The sequence below is a fragment of the Marmota marmota genome, unplaced genomic scaffold (assembly GCF_001458135.2).
Source record: "Marmota marmota marmota unplaced genomic scaffold, marMar, whole genome shotgun sequence".
In the NCBI taxonomy this organism is placed as follows: domain Eukaryota; kingdom Metazoa; phylum Chordata; class Mammalia; order Rodentia; family Sciuridae; genus Marmota; species Marmota marmota.
In genome coordinates this window covers 1396811-1416809 of record NW_026000254.1, presented here as the reverse complement: position 1 = coordinate 1416809, position 19999 = coordinate 1396811, and the positions used below count along the sequence as shown (strand labels likewise).

General features: G+C 46.4%; 1 protein-coding gene across 2 annotated transcripts in view; it reads left to right on the top strand.

Moving 5' to 3' along the window:
• The window catches only part of Fgd1 (FYVE, RhoGEF and PH domain containing 1), a 42506-nt gene that overhangs the window by 3274 nt on the left and 19233 nt on the right, over positions 1-19999 (top strand). The window contains exons 1-6 of one of the 2 annotated variants that reach the window (XM_048796704.1): positions 11635-14379; positions 15655-15828; positions 16161-16338; positions 16460-16901; positions 18481-18570; positions 19268-19416. In XM_048796704.1, coding sequence (XP_048652661.1) covers positions 16187-16338; positions 16460-16901; positions 18481-18570; positions 19268-19416 — 833 coding nt within the window. In that variant the 5' untranslated portion in view covers positions 11635-14379; positions 15655-15828; positions 16161-16186. Of the gene's footprint in view, positions 1-11634; positions 14380-15654; positions 15829-16160; positions 16339-16459; positions 16902-18480; positions 18571-19267; positions 19417-19999 lie in introns of those variants that run through there. The other variant, XM_015506548.2, reaches the window with a different exon arrangement.

Genomic DNA, 19999 nt, shown 5'->3' with positions numbered 1-19999 from the left:
CCCCCCCATCCCACACCCCCAACATCCCCCCCATCCCACACCCCACACACCCCCCACCACAAAAGCAGCACAGCATTCCCAAGATCATTTTTCCAAGTGAAGTATCTGCCTCTGTAATTGCATAGTGGGTGTTTTTTTGTTGTTGTTTTGTTTTGTTTTTTAAGTGAGGATTGGGCATAAGAAGGGTATCAGGGAGGGACCTGGTCTCCCATCCAAACATTCATAACTGACTCACTGTGTGACCCCAGGTGACTGACTTCTCTTTTCTGAGCCTCAATTGCCTTGTCTAGAGAATGCCATGAGGAGTCTGTGAGGTACTGGTTGCAAAGCCTGCAGCATGGTTTAAACCCTCAGTAACCAGGAGTTTTAAAAAAAAAGAAAATAATAAGAAGAGAGGAAAACCTTTTGAAGAGGAGGCGGAGGAATTACTCAAGCACTGGCAAGGCGGGTGCTGGGCCATGTGATTCACAGTAGCATGGGTTGTGAGAGGCCCGCCTCCCCCACTGCCCAGCCAGCCCAGGGGTAGGCACAAGTGACTTGCTTCTCTCTCCACCGGACTAGCCTATAATTGGCCCAAAGAGGGCAGGGTTGGTGGTTGTAGGGTGTGTGTGTAAGAGGGGGAGAGAGGGTTTCCTGAACTTCAATTAAAGGGTTGAAACATTTTAATCCACATGTTAAGATTTCAGTGTGCCTGCTGACTTCCTCCCTTACACTGCTGAGGCCTTATTGAATCACCATCCTTAGGGCCCAGTGGCCTAGGCCTGTGGGGGGGGGGGGCTTTAAAAAATAATGATTATATCTTATCTGTATGAAAAGCCTTGAATTGCTTCCAAGTCCTTTCTCTTTTAGCTGTCCTATCTGATTCCTGGTGAAGGAAGGGACAGTTATTGTGCCCATTTTCCAGGTTGATAAAACTTAAGGCTTCAATTGGGTCACTGGGATAACCCAGTGAGTTGCCACAGGGGCTTTGAGAGGGTTGGGAAGGGTACAGGTTTGCTCATAGGGATTTAAGAGAATCCTATCCTTTTTCCCATGGTTGATGTCTAGAATGTTCTTCCAAATACTGGAGGTTTGGGGGAACTCAGGGCCTGATCTAGCTCAAAAGAGTTGCATGTATTGTTAGAGCCTTTTTGTGGGTAGTAGGGGAAACAGCCAATTTGGGAGACAGCAGGAAAGGTTGGATCTTTCTGATTTGGAGTCTGGGGAGGGTCTAAGGGTATAATTCAGTTGTAGAGTACTTGCCTAGCATGTGTGAGGTCTTGGTTCCATCCCTACCACTGAAAAAATAGTGGAACTGGGAAAGACCCTAGACACTGTCTGGTTCTGGGCCTCCCAAACTGAGTGAGCATCAGAATCCCTTGTTTATCATAAAAAGAAATAAAAGCTATTCCCAGACTCAAACTCAGAGTTCCAGAGTCTTGGGGTTGGAACCCAGGGATCAAGTTTTAAAAGGTTCTCAGGTGATTATGATGCATGGCCTAGAGTTGGAAACCACTAGCCAAGCCCAATTTCTAGTTGAGGCAGTGGAAGCTTAGAGAGGCAGTGATTTAGCCATGGTCCTACAGTGAGTCAGCATCCTTATGGCCAGGAGAATTCATTGCCCCCCCCCCAGGACCTTATATGGAACTCCCACAGTTTACTCTCAGCCCAGAAGGGAGACATGGGATCTAAGATAAAGGGAGTGAATCAATCCCTCACCCACATACACACAAACACTGGTTACCTCAGTTTACCTCTAACCCCAGCTCTTGTGAACAGCTGTCATTTGGCAGTTTCCAATTAGAAGGGAGTTGTAGTTCTGGTACTCTGGGGAGATGAAATCCTGATATCAGTAGTTCCCAGCACAGGGCCTGGCCCAAGGGAAAGGTCCTAGAGAGGTGTCAAGAATTGTAGATCTAGAGAGGAACATGGAGCACAGTTTATGCAGGAGGTTTGGTGAGAGCAAAAACACCAAGACATGGGGTACTGAGTGGGGCTGGTATTGGGAGGAGTAGAGGGATAAGTTTGGTAAGGGGGCTTTCTCTTGAGTGCAATCAGTAGTCACTGAAGGGTTTATTAACGGGAGAATGATGTGCTCAGATATGGGTGTTTGAAGCTCCCCATAAGTGTACATGGAGAATGGATGAAAAGGGTACAAGCAGGGAGACAGACAGGTGGGTATTGCAGTCGTTTCAGAGAGAGGTGATGGTAGTTCTCATTAGAGTAACAGCAGGTAGGGAAAGTATGATCTGAGAAACATTTAGATGCTAACATGGACAAGCCTTGATAATCACTTAGATGTAGAGGCTGCAGAAGAGGGGAAAGGCCAGGGTGGCTCAGGATTGTTTTCTGAGACCAACCCACAGACTTGATGAATGATGGTGGGGCCATGTACATGCAAGAGAAGGAGCAGATTTAGGGGAAAATAGTGAGTTGTGTTTGAGACATGGTGAGATTGAGAGGCCTGGTGGGGACATCAAAGTGAAGATGGATTCAAAATCTCATGATGGTCTGGGCCAGAGATATTTGGGAGTTTTCACCACCAACACATCCATTGGACCACATGGTGTCTCATGGAGAGATATGTATGGCTGTGAGGGCCAGTCCCATCCTTGAAGACAGTGAGGGCAGCAGAGTCACATTCAGGTGAATCACTCATTACCTGCCCAAAGTTTGCCCTACAAATGTGTCTTTTTTTGGAGGAGCAGGGTTTTGTTTTTGTTTTTGTTTTTAATTTTGGGTGCTGGGGATTGAGCCCAGAAACACTTTACCGCTAAGCAATGTCCCTAGTCCTTTTTATATTTTACTTTGAAATAGCGTCTTGCTAAGTTACTGACGACCTCTCTAAGTTGCTGAGGCTGGTCTCAAACTTGTGATCCTCCTGCTTTAGCCTCCTGAGTTGCTGGGATTACAGGCATGTGCCACCGTGCCCAGCTGTAGGGGAGCAGTTTTTAAAATGTATGTGGAGCTGAGACCTATTTCACATACACCCAGCGTAGCTGACTTTTGCAAAGAACTGAGGAAGTACTCCTGAAAGTCAAGCCAAATACTGGTAAATTCATATGGCTTCCTCAATGTTTCCCCTGTTGAGGGAATCCTGAGAGGCTACAGAGGGGGTTTACTCATTGAAAGGAGAAGAGAGGGCTGAGGACAGGAGGGGTCCTAGTGGGCTCTGAGGGGTGTTTTGGAAAACAGTAGGTCAGATTCTAGGGGGAGGGATGTCTGGGAAAAGACCCAGATTTGGTTCCTAGTCAGCTGGGGCCTTCCAAATAAACACAACAAAATTAAAAGACTCTGGTTAGCTGGACAAAGGACTTCCACAGACAGAACTAAAAGAATTAGCTGGGCACAGTGGCCTATACCTGGAATCCCAGTGTTTAGGGAAGCTGAGGCAGGAGAATTGCAAGTCTGAGGCCAGCCTCAGCATACAAGTGAGGCCCTAAACATCTTAATGAGACTTTGTCTCAAAATAAAAAATAAAAAGGGCTGAGAATGTAGCTCAGTGGTAAGCCACCCTTGGGTTCAATACCAGTAACAAAAAGGGAAGAAGAATTGAGGTTTCCAAATGTAGATTCTCATCATCTCCTGAGTCCTTTCAGGTCCTGTACCTCAGGGAGAGCCCAGGTAGGGCTGCCTGCTCCCTGAAGATGAGTAGCTAAGATTGCACCAGACACAAGCCATGAGTTTCTGGGGGCCAGATAACTAAATGCCTTAGACAGATGTGGAACTGGCCAGACACTGGCTGGGAGGGACTAGGACCTGTCTGGAATGAGGGCAGGAAGCGAAGTCTGCCATTGGCTAGCCCCTCAGGTTTAAGTTCCCTCATCTTGTGAGCAGACATCTTTGGAGCAAAAAATCCAGCCTCTTGGAGCTCTATAGTGTCCAGTTCCTTGAACCTGGAAGGCATCATGCCTCCAAAACACCTGGAAACAAGGTTGCAGGGCAGCAGCTGAAGGAACCTCAGTACTCCTGGCTCTACTATTGGTTCATTGTTCCTCTAGGCCTCTTCTCCCCACTCAAGGCCTTAGTTTCTCCATCTATAACATCACAGACCTGCTTTTCCCACTTGTTAAGCATATAATGTCAGCCATAAATACTTGGTGAGCAAATAATTGAGAAAGAAGGGGTAGGAGGTCATTTCTTTAACATGTGTCCATTGAGTGCCTTCTACATGCTAAGTTCTGAGCTGGGTGCTGGGTGGGCAACAAGAGAGGTACAATCCTTGTTCTCAAGGAGCTCATTTGTATCAGGAAATAATTTCAAATAATTCCAAGCAAGGATGCTGCAGGAACACATGGGGAGGAGGCAGGGAAAAGAGGACTCTTGAGTTGAGACCTGAAGGGATAAATAGCAGTCCAGAGGTAAGAAGAAGTGGAAAAGTGGTTCAGGCCACGGGAACAACATGTGCCCAAGCCCCAGGCAGAAGAGAGCACTTTCGAGGAACAGACAAGAGGCCATTGTGGCTGGAGATTGGGGGTGGGGAAGTGTTCATGAGCTTAGGCCTTCCTTGTCCCTGTGCTCAGGAGTTTATAGTTCACCCCGAAGGCAAGGGGAGCTCTTCATAGGCTGAAGGAATTGAAGGGGCTGTGTTCTCCAAAAGCTGGCTGTGTTCTAGAGAGTGCCTTGAAGAGGGCCCTGCAGATGCAAGGGAAATTACTTAGGAGGCTGGAGAGGGGCAGTGTATGGATTCTCCAGCTACTGAGGGAGCCTCAGCTGCAGAACTTGGGAACTTGCTGGATGTGTGACTTGAGGGAGAGGCAGGAGTAGTGGAGAAAGCCCAGTTTGGGACTTGGGGGAGTGAGTAGAGGGAGGTGCTGCTCTTGGGATGGGGAAGGCAGGAGGAGCAGACTAGAATGGGGTTAGCAGTGTGGTTGATTTAGGATGCACCGAGGAGTCCAAAGTCAGGATATCTAGGTGAGAGCGCCCAACAGACATCAGCTGTACCTATGTGGGCCCCAGAGTAAAGTTAGGAGGGTGAGGGGCACACGTGTGTGGCTGAAGCCTCCAGGGAGCAGCAGGCTCTTCCAGGTGCCAGTGGTTTTAGTTGTCTGTACTGCATCCCCGTGGCCCCTGAAGGGAAGGGGTTAAGTCACGGAGGGAAGGCGCCTGTGGAAAGCGGGAAAGGCGGGACTGGCAGGGCTGGCCCCTGGGAGCTGCAGCTGGCATAGAAGCCTTTCCGCCCTGGCCTGCTANTTCTTGCTGTGCATCTCTTAGGGTGAGTCTCCCGGTGTCACTGACTGCTCCTCTCTCTGGAGAGTGTCTTCAAGGATCCCTTTTCTTCAGGCCCGTGTCTCTGGCATGGGCTGGCAAGAGGGAGAGTCCCCTCAGACCCAGGTCTGATTCTTTCTAAAGTCACCTCACCTCTCTGAACCTCGGTTTTCTCATCTGTAAAATGGGGTTGAAATTCCTACTTCCTAGGGCTGTTTTAAGGATTAAATGTTACAGGCAGAGCCCACAGCCCTCAGCATGGCACACTGCAGTATGGTTCAACAAGTGGCCCTGGCCTGCTCTTTTTCTCCTTGACCCTTTGCTTTTCTGGGTCTGCATCCCTCACTGACTTCCATGCTCCATGTGGACCTCTTTGTCTCTCTCTGTCTCCCTTCTGACTTGTCCCCTCCCTTTGCTCTGTGTGTGTGTGTGTGTGTGTGTGTGTGTGTCTGGGTCTCTAGTTTTCCTGTCTTCTCCCTCCTTTCTTTGTCCCAGTGTCTTTCACTATCAAGTGTCTTTTTCCCTCATAGTCTTTCTATGTCTCCAACTTTCAGATTTGACTGGGCCGCTCGTGCATGGGAAGGTGATATGGGTGGGTGTTGGGGTCCCTAGGGTCGAGGCAGGGGTCAGAGGGACCATCCCGTTGTGGCTTTGTCCTCCCAGGGAGGGGAATCCCAGCCAGCGTGGCAGCCCTAGCACTGGGTAATTACTGCCCCCAGTGCTCCCAGCTGCAGTTCCACTCCCTTCCCTTCCTGTCCTCTGAAGTCCCCAGCTCCTCCCCGGGGTGGAGCTACCACCCCCTATCCTTCTCTGGCCTCTGGTCCAAAGAAACAGAGAGGAGGTGGCCAGGCCTTCACAGCAGTCAAGCCACTGGATGAGGGATGGACTGCTTGTGCTCTCATGTGACTGTGGTGTGCATGTTTGTGTGTGTGTGCGCACGCGTGCGCACGCACATGTGCCTGGCTGTCCGCCTGTGTTTGTCCCCATGGGTCTTCTTTGTGTCTTAATGTTCTTGTTTTTGTATGTCTGTATGTTTTCATGTGTGTTTTTGGGTCTAGATATATTGTATGTTCCAGATAGTATGTCACCTTAACTCAATCTAAACATGTGGAGGTTTCTAGATGTTTCTGCATATGGGTCTCTATATATTTAGTGTCTGTCTGTTTCTGTGTGTCCCCTATAGGTCTATGTCTTTTTTTTTTTAGTACCGGGAATTGAACCCAGGGTGTTTAACCACAGAGGCACATCCCCAGCCCATTTTTATATTTTATGTAGAGACAGGGTCTTGCTGAATTTCTAAGTGCCTTGCTAAGTTCCTGAGCCTTTTTTGAACTTGCGATCCTCCTGCCTCAGCCTCCTTAGTCCCTGGGATTATAAGCATAAGCCACTTCATCTAATATAGGTCTATGTCTTGATGGTGGTGGTTGGTCAATGGGGTAGGGATACTGCCTGCCTTCATCTTTTGGTCTCCCCTGCCCCTTCTTCCTGCTCTGGAGCCTTCTTGTAAACCCAGAGCTCTCTGTCCTTTAGACACACACTTCAACCATACCACCCTCCAAAGTATCCATAATTTTGCCCACTCTTCTTTCCTTTTCTGTGGGTCCATCTCCATATATATATAAAAAAAAAAAACCACACCCTATCCTGAACAGCTCAACTAAAAACTACCTCCTTTATAAAAATTTCTCTCCACTGCATCTAAATGTGATTTCTTTCCCAAGTCATCAAACATTCACTGAAGATGTACTCTGTGACTCTGGACATAGACACACTTGGGATACGGCTCCAGTTCAGTTACTTTTAGCTGGGTATCCTCAAATAGGTTATTTTGCTTTTTATTTTTTTGGTTGTTGCTGTTGGTGGTTAATTGTTTTGTTTATTTGTAGTATTGTGAATTGAATCCAGGGGCATTCTATCACTAAGATATATCCCCAGCCCTATTTATTTATTTATTTATTTATTAGTGCTGAGAATTTAATCCAGGGGTGCTCTACCACTGAGCTATACCCTCAGCCCTTGAGACAGTGTCTCACTAAATTGCTGAGGGACACACTAAATTGTTGAGGCTGGCTTCAAATTTGTGATCCTCCTGCCTAGAAGGAGTTGTTGGGATTATAGGCATGCACCATGGTACCCAGTTTATTTCGTTTCTTTGTGTCTCAGTTTCCTCATCTGTAAAATGGAGCTAATAGCTCACAGAGTAGGAGGATGGCACACAGGAGAGTATCAAGACAATGTCTGACCTAGAATAGGTGTTCAACAAACAGTTGAATTGCTATACCTTGTATTTCCCACTAAAATATTATCAGCATAGGTGACTGCTGTGGTGCACACCTGTAGTCCCAGAGACTCAGGAGGCTGAGGCAGGAGAATTGAAAGTTCAAGGCCAACCTTGGCAACACAACTTAGTGAGACTCTGTCTCTAAAAATATTTAAAAATAACTGGGGGTATAGCTCAGTGGCAGAGTATTCCTGGTTTAAATAGCCAGTACCACACACACAAGAAAAATTAACAGCTTGAGTTCCAGAGAATTCAGAATTTTCTTAGAATCCCCTGCTCTTTTCTTTAGGCATCCTGTGCAGGGCAGAAGGTGAACAGAGCCAGATAGAAAAAAAAAAAGCAGATTCTAATTTGATGAACTCCTGAAAAGTATTGCATAGGCTAACTTCCTGGGCCTCCTCAGGCCCAACAGAGACCAGGTACTTCCAGGAGGTGGAACAGTCAAACACCAAGGCTCCTCCCTAAGACCAGAGCATGCCTTGTAGGGCAAAAGCTGAATAGCAGAAATGAAATAACTTAACTCAGATTTTAAAGTGATGACCTAAAAGTTGAATTGGATCCCAAGGTTTATTTGACCTGTTCACTGTTTTTAAAATGCAATTTCATACAAAAATCTGGATTTCTGGATTCTCTTGAAATATTGCAAGATTTGGCAGTACATGGCCCTAGTCCTACAAGGTAAAAACAGATTGGAGGGGAGGAGCTGCTGTCCCTACTTTAGGTGAGGATGTGCTCTTCACTTTACCACAATTCATACCATTCCCTATTGCTCTTTACTATCCCATTCCACAGAAAGGTTCTCCCTTTACATAAGGGTCCATGCTTTACAGGAAGGTCCTACACTTTACAGAAGGGACCACACTTTACTAAATAAGCATTTCTCCATTTTTCATACAAAGCTTCTATTTTGTCAGAGTCATTCAATTACTGGTAGGTCATACATTTTACAAAAGAGTTTCTATAGAACTTGCCTCATTTTACAGAATGTCCCTGCACTTTGAAGGAAGCTCTTTCATTTTATAGAAACTTCTTCCTTTTCAGAAAGGGCTTTTTCATCAGAGACCTCTATTTTATAGAAAGCTTCTCCATTTTTCAGGAGGGTATGGAGGACATACTCTTTTTTAAAAAAAAATATTTTTAGTTGTAGATGGACACAATATCTTTATTTTATTTATTCATTTTTTCTATGTAGTGCTGAGAATCAGTGCTTCATGCATGCCAGGTAGGCTCTCAAAAGTATCTTCACAGTCAGGCACAGTGGTGCATGCCTGTTATCTCAGCAGCTGAGGAGGCTGAGACAGGAATATCACAAGTTCAAGGCCAGACTCAGCAACTCATTGAGGTGCTCTACAACTTAGCAAGATCCTATCTTGAAATTTAAAAAAAAAGGGCTGGGAATGGGCTGGAGTTGTAGTTCAGTGGTAGAGTGCTTGCCTCACATGTGTGAGGCCCTGGGTTCCATCCTCAGTACCACATAAAAATAAACAAATAAAAATAAAGATGTTTTTTAAGAAAAAAAGGGCTGGGAATGTGACTCAATGATTAAGTGCTCCTGAGTTCAGTCCTTAATAACACACACACACACAAACACACAAACACAATGTCTTCATTCTGCAGAAAGTGCCCCCATTTTTCTGCTGAGTCCTTTATGTTCAGAAGACTAGTGGACTTAAGGGAAGGAACCTCTGGACTACCCACAGGGTTCCTGTAAACATCTCCTCCTGCACATTTCACACTTGACAAAGCTTTGTGTTTGGACTTCCAGAAAGAACATCTGCCAGGCCAAGCAAGTCCTGTGTACAGTCTGGCCTTGAAGGTGAATTGGGGCAGCTGAGCTGGAGCTCACATTCAAGGGGTAGGCAGGAAGAGGTGGGGCAGTTTTGCCTTCATCCCTTGCTTTTTCTCTCAAGCTGTGGGACTCCCCCCCACAGAGCTGGCTTCTCAAAAGGCATTTTCCTTTTTGCTGTTGTTCTTTCTTCTCCACTCCCTCTGTTCCCTTTCCCCACCCCAACCCCACCCCAGGAATTCCAACTGTCCCTGGGGCCTACCTCTCAGCCAGGAAAGGCAAAGATTTGAGGGCTGTTGGGAGAAGTTTACATCAGCTGTGAAAAGGCCTGAATGCTAGGGTCAGCTTCTGCCCACTAGCATCTCACAGATTCCTCACAACAAAAAGCACACACATATTGTCCCAGTTTTACAAATGGGGAAATTGGGAGTTCAAGCTATGCAGCTCCTTGCCCCAGGTCACCAGGGAGTTAATGGCCAATGTCCAGTCTTGGGGCCCTAAGAGCTATCTTGAAATTAAGCCAAGGCTACAGCTGGGAGAAGAGAGAGGGGATACTGCTGGCCAGGGAAGAGGGGAAACTGGCAGCTGAAATTCCCAGAAAGAGGTGAAGGAAAAGTAGGGTCTGGTTCCAGTGGGAATGGGCCAAAAGAGGAGTCCTTGTCCTCAAGCTCAGCTAGAAGCTGGACCTCCTCTGCCAGTAAACCCAGAAGCATGTGCTCAGGGCACCTGCCAAGCAGGGGCATACAGCAACCAGAAACAATTTTTGGAATGATTTTGCTATTTCAACAATAATAAATTGTCATGGGAAAATTTGAAACTCAGATGCAATACTTGACATATATTTTACACTTTTGTATGGTTTGTATTTTGAATTGTGTTTGAATGGAGGAGACAGGGCACCATTGTCTTTTCACCTCTAATAGGAATACTGCCCTGATCTACGGAGCTCTTGTGGTGAAGAGGGCTGGATTCTGTGTCCATCTCTGGCTGGGTTTACTTGCATTTCTCAATGTATCAATAGTTTTGTGCTGGGTTCAGCTTCTAGCTGAATTCAAGAGCAAGGACTCCTCTTTTTGGCCCACACCCACTGGAACTGAACCTTACTTCACTTTCCCTTCTTTCTGGAAATTTCAGAACCAAACCAGGAAGCTGCTATTATTATCTTTTCCAGACATGGAACCAAGACTCAGAAAGATGGGGACCGAGAGCCACTTAGCTAGTAAATGGTGGTGTTGGAATTTCATGGGATGTTCAACTGGTAAACTCTATGCAAATAGTCCCCAATCCAAAACAAAACATAACAAATTCCAAAATCTGAAACAATCTGAAAAATTCTGGTCTGAAGCATTTCAGATAAGGGATGCTCAACCTGTGTAGCATAATATTTTAGTATAAGTATGCATAAGACATGCTTATACTAAAACATCTATTTGTCATTCATGTGAAATTCAAATTTTACTGGGTGTCCTGTATTTTATCTGGCTGTCTTTTTCCTGACAGGCTAACCCCCTTGCACTTTCTGAGCCACCACTTAACTTTTCCTGAATGAGAGTCTCTTGTCTTTAAGATCTGGAGCTCCCTGAAGGTAACGGTCAAGATTTCCCTAACTTGGGATGGGGGTGTAGGTCAGTGGTAGAGCACTTACCTAGCATGCAAAGCCCTGTGTTCTACATCCAGCCTGCAAAAAACAATTGCCTTTCCAGCATGCTGAGAGTCAAGAGGGGTGAAGGTGGAGCAAGGAGGATGTACACCCACCTCCACACCCACAGCAGGGCTGAGAAGAACCCAGGTGCTCTTGGGGTGCCCAGGATGTGCTTCCTGTCAGTGCCAAGAGATGTCCAAGTGGTAGTGGTGGTTGTGTATGTGCACTTTGCACGTTGTATATGAGTATATGGAATGGCTTTGTGGTTCTCTCTGGGTCTTTGAGGACTGTGTACAGTAGATGTGTCCCCTGCTCTGTTGGGCAATGAGAACTCTGGTAAACCCAGGGGTAAAAGGGCAGTGCTGGTAGAGGATCTTGTTAGGGGTATGGATTTATATGTGTGAGAATGTTGTGGATTATCAACCATTTAAAATGGGCCATTTATATTCCTGTAATCTCAGCAACTCAGGAAGCTGAAGGAATAGGATCACAAGTTCAAGGGCAGCCTCAGCAATTTAGTAAGAAGAACCTCAGTGACTTAATGAGACCATTTCAAAATTTGAATACAAGTTAAAGGATTGGGTGCTGGGGTTATAGCTCAGTGGTAGAGCGCTTAACTAGCATGTGTGAGGCACTAGGTTCAATCCTCAGCACCACATAAAAATAAATAAATAAAATAAAGGTATTCTGTCCATCTACAACTAAATTCTTTTTTTTAATTAAAGAAAAAAATGAAAGGATTGGGAATGTAGCTCAGTGGCAGAATAGCCCTGAGTTCAATCCCTAGTACAAAGAAAAAGTGGGCTGGAGAAAACTAATGTAGGACCTAGCTTGGTGCTGATTAGGTGAGTCAGTGGGAAGGCCTGGTTTCTAGAAAGGGGAAGGGGGCATCCTACCCTGGAAGCTCCCTGAGAGCAGGAATGGGATTTTCTTATCTGCCAGCATACAGTGGACCAGGCTCAGAAATATTTGTAGGGGAAATCAGATAATTCAGTAGTGTTATAAGGTGCTGCAGAGACCTAGCTGAATAGTTTCTGTTTTTATTTGGGTATTTGGAAGTTATGGAAGTTTTTTGTATAGATAAGTCATAAGATATTATTAAAAATGCAGCCAACCACCAAGAGGGAGCAAGCCCTGGGGCCAAGGGATCCACTGAAAACAGGAGGGAAATTGGGAGTGTAGGTAAAGAAGAGAAAGGGAATACTGAAATAGGAAATGGAGGGATCTCAAACCTTTTTCCCCTTGGTGGAACCTAGCCTGGTTCTTAGCCAGACCTATACCACTAAACTTGAACCATGTAGTTTTTCCCTATAGGCAGAGTTGGGGTTGTCCCTCTTATTAACCACACTATGATTTATGACTTTAAGTCCCTGGAATCCACCCTGTCCCTCTTGGTTCCCCACTTTTCCAGCTTCCCTTTAGAAAGCAGGGTTAAGAGAAGAGTCCAGTCCAGAATCAGCCTGCCTAAAAGTCTGATATTGACTTGCTGTGTGACCTGGGGGTAGTCACTGCCTCTCTGTCTGCTTTCATCTCCACGTTAGAAACTGAGCTGAGAATCCCTGCCCCCCTCACCTGGGATTCAGCCTACTGTTCTGTAGGGCTGCCTGCAAGAAGGCAGAGAGACTAGAGAGACAGGGCCATGTGTGGACTCCAGGGTGAGGTAGGTGAGGAAGAGCAGAGGGTCACCACACCATGAAGAATAGCAGTGGAATAGCCCCACAGGAGACCTGCTGCCCTGCTACAGACCCAGGTGGGGAGGGCTTTCTTAGAGAGGCACACTTGGGTTGGGGTATGGAGAAGGGATTTGTGGGTTCCACAGGCCTAGGGAGGCACACAAGGAGCTCCTGGGGTCTTAGCACTTGTGTGTATTTCTGGAAGAGGAGGTGTCTACATTTGTTCACTTGATCTTTGACCCTGTCAGCTACTCTCTTGTGTCTTACTTTCTCTGGACAAGTGTCTTTCCAACTGTGTCTCCGCCTGTGCCTCCATCCAGGTGATTCATCCTCCTCAACCCCACGCCCAGGGGGAGGGCAGGGCAGGATCAGCCAGGATGTGCTGAGCAGGGCAGGGTAAGCAGCCCAGCTAAGCTGAGAGGAGCACCTCCTCAGTCCTGGCCAGGCCCTACCTGCTCAAGTGGGCAAGAAAGTGAGGAAACTACCCAAAGCAAGGTACGGGATGGCGGGGGGAGTGCTTGGCCTGGGACACCATGTTCCCTCAGCTAGAAAGGGCCCCTGGCCCGAGTCTCCTGGGGCCTACCTGGCCCAGGTATAGCCTGGGTGGGGTCAGGGGCACAAGGAAGGTTCTGGAATCCTGTGAGTTGAATATTCTTTCCTTCCAAGACTCAGAGACTTAAAAATCCCCTAAAACTCTGCCTTTATGACCTTGTAAGGGAGGATATGGATATCTCTGTGTGCCACTGCTATATCTTTTTGTAGTGGAGGCAGCAAATGACACTGTGATTGTTTACCAGGAGGAGGCAAGTGTCTTATGTCTGTGTGTATCCCAGGGCTAAGACCCTAATGTTTGTTTCATGAGTGTGACATAGTAAATTATGTTATGTCTGTGATTCTGTGTTCATGTATCTGAGTAAGTAGTTGTCATTGTGTAAGGTTGTGTCTGGCCTGGTATAATTGACCCCACATGGCTAGTCTTTATGTTTAACCATGTTTGCAGATGTGTGGAGGTACATTATAATGTATATCAACTCCATGATTCTGTAAATTGAGATAGAGTTAAATGACACTGTGTATCTTTATGATTCAATGGAACCATGTTTGAGGGATGTATAATAAGGTATATGATGGTATGTGGTTAGGTGATTATCATGAGATGGTAGATTGGCCATTATGTGAGTATCTTTGTAACTGTGTACAACCATGTTTGCAGGTAAATATGATACCACGATCCTGTGTGATCATATGTGAGATCATAACTTCAGGTCTTTGTAACTGCATATGACCAGACAGACTTTCAGGAGTGTAATGACCTGTGTTTGGATGTTTGAATTTATGTGGCCTTACAGTTGTGTAAAACTATAAATAACACCATGTTCTTTTGTGACAGAGTGGAATCATTTGTGACTGGTCGTTGATGAGACTGTCACACAGGTTAACAGGCCTTTTGTGGCTATGAGAGTCCAAGTAACTGTGGCACAACATAACCGGCAATGTGTGCAACTGGTAGCTCTAGAAGCTCTGAACCACTGTTCACTCTCTTGTCCTCACACCTGCTTTCCTGCGTCTTTCCCTACACAAGCACCTTTTATGGCTCCATTCTGCCACAGGATAGATGTTCAACTCCTCAGCCTGTCATCCAAGCTTTATCCCCTTCTCTCTGGCCCCACCTGACTTCTCTGTAATCTGAGGCATTCCTAAGGCCCCCTCCCCAGTCAAGACCACGTGTCAACCCTAAGAGACCCTTCACTGCCTTCCAGACTGAAATTTCTCTTGTAAGTGTCACCATCATCTCCAAGGCCCCAAACAGGTGGGTTTAGGAGGCCCTAAACTAAGGGAGGAGGGACAATACAAAAAGACTTCCTGTTTTTCTGAATTTGCTGCTTGCTCTTTTAAACTCATTCTGGTGACCTGAACTCAGAATTCTGGATGTGTGTGTCAGGGGTGGCATATGTGTGGGTATGTGTTGATGTGAAAGTAGATGAGACTAACACAGATTGGTGAGACACTGTTTTTTGTTGTTGTTGTTGGAGGTTTTTTCAGTGCTAGGGATTGAACCCAGGGGCACTTTAACAGTAAGCTACATTCCCAGTCCTTTTTACATTTTGTTTTGGGATAGGGTCTCACTAAATTGCCAAGTCTGGCTTCCTGCCTCAGCCTCCCGAGTTACTGGGGTTGTAAACAGCAAAACTTTTGCTCATGAAACACAGTTTCATCATTTTTAAGCTCACTCAGCTGTACAAAATTGTAGACAAAAAAGTTCAAATATTCTCATAGCCTTAAAAAAAACAGGTTGAAGCCAGGAATGGTGACATTCCTGTAATCTTGGTGAAATTAACCAGCAATTTAGTGAGACCCTCAGTAATTTAGCAAGACCCTGTCCCCAAATCCCAAGATGTTTATGTTTCTTTTCTTTCTTTCTTTCTTTTTTTTTTTTTGTACTGGGGATTGAACCCAGGGGCACTCAACCGCTGAGCAACATCTCCAGTCCTTTTTACATTTCATTCTGAGACAGGGTCTCACCACGTTTCTTAGGCCCTCGCTAAATTTCTGAGACTGGCTTTGAACCTGAAATCCTCCTGCCTCAGCCTCCAGAGCCACTGGAATTATAGGCATATGCCACCATGCCTGGTTCTATCTCAAAATCTTTTTAAAAAGGCTGAGGATGTAGCTTAGTAATAAAACACCCTTGGGTTTAATCCCCAGTACAAAAAAAAAAAAAGATAGAAAATGGTTTATGCCAAGCATACCCACTGTAACTGTATAAACAAATGCTACAAATATACAAACTTTAGAGTGCTCATTCCCATCCCCAGCCTGATTAAACTCCCTAATAGTAATGCCCACTGATATACATGAAATCAATGCACTAATCACAAAGAACTCTTGTCTGTTGATGAAAACAATCAGCCCAAGCCCTAGACCTGGCTTCACATCTGAGGGCTGGGGTAGGGGTTTCCCAGCAGTGCATTGTGGCCATAAAAGGGGCTCCATGAAACCCAATACCCGAGATACCTGCTAAGACATGGAACTCCCCTTTGGAGTAAAGTTAGTTGCTTCACATCCAGTTTCTCCCTTTCTGCAGGGCTGCACCAGGGAAACCGGATCCTGGTTAAAAGCTTGTCCCTTGACCCTGGCCAGAGCCTTGAGCCTCATCCAGAAGGCCCCCAGCGGCTTCGCTCAGATCCAGGCCCCCCCACTGAAACCCCTAGCCAGCGTCCTTCACCACTGAAGCGGGCACCAGGCCCAAAGCCACAGGGTAAGTGCTTCCAGAAAGAGCTGAAAAATGGCCCAGGGGAGGGGATAGAGGAGAGAAGTTAACCAGTGTCAGAGGAGAGGGCTTGTTAGAACAAGAGGCCTTGTGGTCTCAGAGAGAGTGCTACCTACCCAGCAGGCAGAGGATTGTGGCCTGGGGTGAATGTGCACTGGGATCTCACCTCAGGCCTGCTCTGTGCCTACCTCAAACAAAGACAAAAGAAAACAAAAAAATCCCACAAAACTGGGGTTTGTAGAGAGGGATGTAGCCTGGTCATATAGCCACCCCTAAACCCAGCTCATTGAGGTATCTCTTCTCTTCCTCAAACTCTCTAGTCCCCCCAAAGCCCAGCTACCTGCAGATGCCCCGGATGGCCCCCCAACCTGAGCCTATCCCTCCTCCGCCATCCCGCCCACTACCTGCAGACCCCCGAGTGGCCAAGGGTCTGGCCCCCAGGGCAGAGGCCAGCCCAAGTTCTGCAGCAGTATCCTCACTGATTGAGAAGTTTGAAAGGTAAGTCTGGTACCTCTAGGACCTTGTGGGAGATGGATTGGGATAGGAAGGGATGGTTTTAGGAGAGGCCTCTCAGTCAACCTCATACCCTGCTTCCATATGTGTCCACCACCAACCTCAGAGAACCTGTGATTGTCGCCTCGGATAGGCCAGCCCCTGGCCCCTGTCCAGGTCCCCCAGAGCCAGCCGTGTTGCCACAGTCACCCCCGCAACCACCAGTGTCCCAGCTCCCTGAGGGTGAGGCCTCCCGCTGCCTGTTCCTGCTGGCTCCTGGGCCTCGGGATGGTGAGAAGGTACCTAACCGTGACAGCGGCATCGACAGCATCAGCTCGCCATCCAACAGTGAAGAGACCTGCTTTGTCAGTGATGATGGGCCTCCCAGCCACAGCCTCTGTCCTGGGCCCCCTGCCCTGGCCAGTATGCCTGTTGCTTTGGCCGACCCCCACCGGCCTGGCTCCCAGGAGGTTGACAGTGACCTGGAAGAAGAGGATGATGAAGAAGAGGATGAGGAGAAGGACAGAGAAATCCCAGTGCCTCCAATGGAGAGACAGGAGTCTGTGGAGGTACTAATCCGTGTTCGCCAAGAGATAAGACCTTGCAGAGAAACCAGGAACCTGGCTTTTGTGCTTGGTTCTTGCCCAGCATGGTATTTCTCAAAACAGGGCATTGTTTCCATTTAGGATGTTTAGCTTCCCTAGTATCCTGGCACTAAATACTGATAGTAAAACCCCTCTAATTATTGTGACCACCAAAATGACCATGCCTCATTCCAAATGCCCACTAGGAAGGTGGTTCTACCTTCATCAGAGAACCACTAGCCAGACCTCAGTTTTCCATTCTGAAGGTGGGCATTCTGGTTGGGGGATCTTTAAAGTTCTGTCCCAATTGGGAAAATCTCATGACTCAGTAGCTGTGTGACATTGGTCAAGTCTCTTCCCTCTCTGCTCTCTTACCACAAACCTCAGTATCCTTGTTTGTATAAGAGAAAGTCTCACATTCCAGAGAGGCTTCCTGACAGCTGGAGGGAGGGCACAAGATCTAGAGCCTCAGAAAGACTTAAGCCTGTGGAGAAGGAGACTTTTTTTTTAATTACTTATTTTATTCATTTTAGTTGCTGATGGACCTTTATTTTTTATTTATATGTGGTGCTGAGAATCAAACCCAGTGCCTCACACATTCAAGGCATGCTCTCTACCACTGAGCTACACCCCCAGCCCGAGAAGGAGACTCTTAACTTCAGGGACCCCTTTCTGTACCCTTACAACCTAATATTTCTTCAAAAGGCATCCTTGCACTTGAGTTAGATCTCAGCTGCTCTGCCAGGACCAAGCTCAAGTGTGGGGGCTAAGGCCATAAATTACTGGGATAAAAGGTATTCAGTGAATATGTATCTAGCAAATCAGGAAACTGAACCAGCAATGAGTTTTAGACCTTTCTATACTTTTGTGTGTTTATCTCACCCCCAGGTAATCATCAAGCCTTTGCTGACTATAAACTGAATGGGTGAATAAATAGCTAACTAATATTTATAAACTACTTGATCTGTAGTTTACTCTGTTATATAATTGTCTGAATTACAAATGGGCTTAGGTCCTCTTATAATTGGAATTTATAGATGAGGGATCTTATACACAGAGCAGTTAAACAACTTACGCAATCTTGTAAGTGGCAGAGCTAGGATTTGAACCCATGAAGTCTTGACATTCCAGTCCCTGTGCTTAACCACTACACTATGCCCAGTGAACAGAGAGAGCAGATGAAAAGATAAATGAATGACTGAGTGAGTAAGTACATATTATCAGAATTGAGGGTGGGCTTTGTGATCAACTGGGGAGTCAGGGATGAAGCAGGAGAGGACTTAAGTGTCTAGAGATGGGGTTATGGTTATCTCAGGGCAGCATTGGGCTTAGAGCACGATGTGAGCTGTTGTAAGAATTCTAGGGGAGCCAGGTAAAATGGCATGTGCCTGGAGTCCCAGCTACTGGGGAGGCTGAAGTAGAAGGATCACTTATTTGAACCCAGGAGTTTGAGGCCAGCCTGGGCAACATAGCAAGACCTTGTCTCTTAACAAATTATTCTAGAAACTTGGGTAAGGGTTAGGGTGGAGGATGATGAATCAAGCGTCAGCTCTTCTCCTTTCAGTTGACTGTGCAGCAGAAGGTGTTCCACATTGCCAATGAGCTCCTGCAAACTGAGAAGGCTTATGTTTCCAGGCTCCATCTACTGGATCAGGTGAATGTCCCCTCAGGGGTCCCAGGGACCCATTACCTGATAGATGGGTTCCAAGGAAGAAATGATAGGACCTGAGCCTAACCTTATCACTGAGGTTAGAATCTAGAGGTGGTAAGGCCCCTCTCTGACCTTGAAGCTAACTGTCCCTGAATCCAACTCTGATTTTTATTATTCCAAGTTTGATCCTGATATTAAGCCTGGACAGGTATTCCAGCCCTGATTACAACTCTAACATTAATACTGACTATTCTCCAGATCCTAAATTTACCCCTTATTTGAACTTCACTCTAATTCTGGCCCTTTGCCTGACCCCAAGTCCAATAGGAATTTTTATCTACTTTGTTCACTCCTCCATCCTAACCAGCAGGACAGTGCCTGGGACACAGTAGGCACTCAGAAATATTTGTTAAATGAATGGATTTAATTCCAACTTTCTATCTGATCCTGAATCTGTTTCTGACTTTGACTCCGATCCTGACTTCTCATTGTTCCAATGTCTGACTGCTAACCTTAACATTGTGAAGTCCAACTCCATATATAACCCTAATTCCATTCCCTTTCTCCTCAGTCTCCAAACCAATATTGATCCCAAACCCTCACAAAAATTCCCACAAACACTACCCTCACCTGCAAGCTAGCCCTTCCCCAGCCAAGCCCCAAGCCCAGCTGGGCTAAATGCTCCTGCCTTACTCTGCAGGTGTTCTGTGCCCGTCTGCTAGAAGAAGCTCGGAACCGAAGTTCCTTCCCAGCTGATGTTGTACATGGCATCTTCTCTAACATCTGCTCCATCTACTGCTTCCACCAGCAGTTCCTGTTGCCTGAGCTAGAGAAGCGCATGGAGGAATGGTGAGAGGCCCCAGAGCTAGGCTGCCTACAATTTGCTGCTGATCCTAAGCCCAGATGTGTACATTTGAACCTAGGAGTTTGAGGCCAGCCTGAGCAACATAGCAAGACCTTGTCTCTTAACAAAGTTCATTCCTGGTCTGGGGGTGTAGTTCAGTGGTAGAGTGCTTGCTTAGCATGCCCTGATTTGTTCATATTCACCACAAAATAAAAAGAAGAAAGTTTCCTACCTGCCCTCTCTTACTGACTTCCATAAAAAGAACCAAGCTGCACCTTCTAGGCCCTCCTGAGTGTAGCACAGATGTAGATTTAGAAGATTACAACAGAATAGCAGAGCCCTTAAGCAGGTGAAGTTCAGGCCAGACATGGTAGCACATGCCTGTAATCCCAGCTACTTGGTAAGCTAAGGCAGGAGGATCACAAGTTGGAAACCAGCTTTGGCAACTTGGCCAGACCCTGATTCAAAATAAAATAAATAAAAATAAAAAGGGCCCAGGCTGCAACTCAGTAGTAAAGTACCTCTGGGTTTAATCCCCACTACTGGAAGAAAAAAAGTATGAGGTTCAAAGCTAAATTGATACAAGGT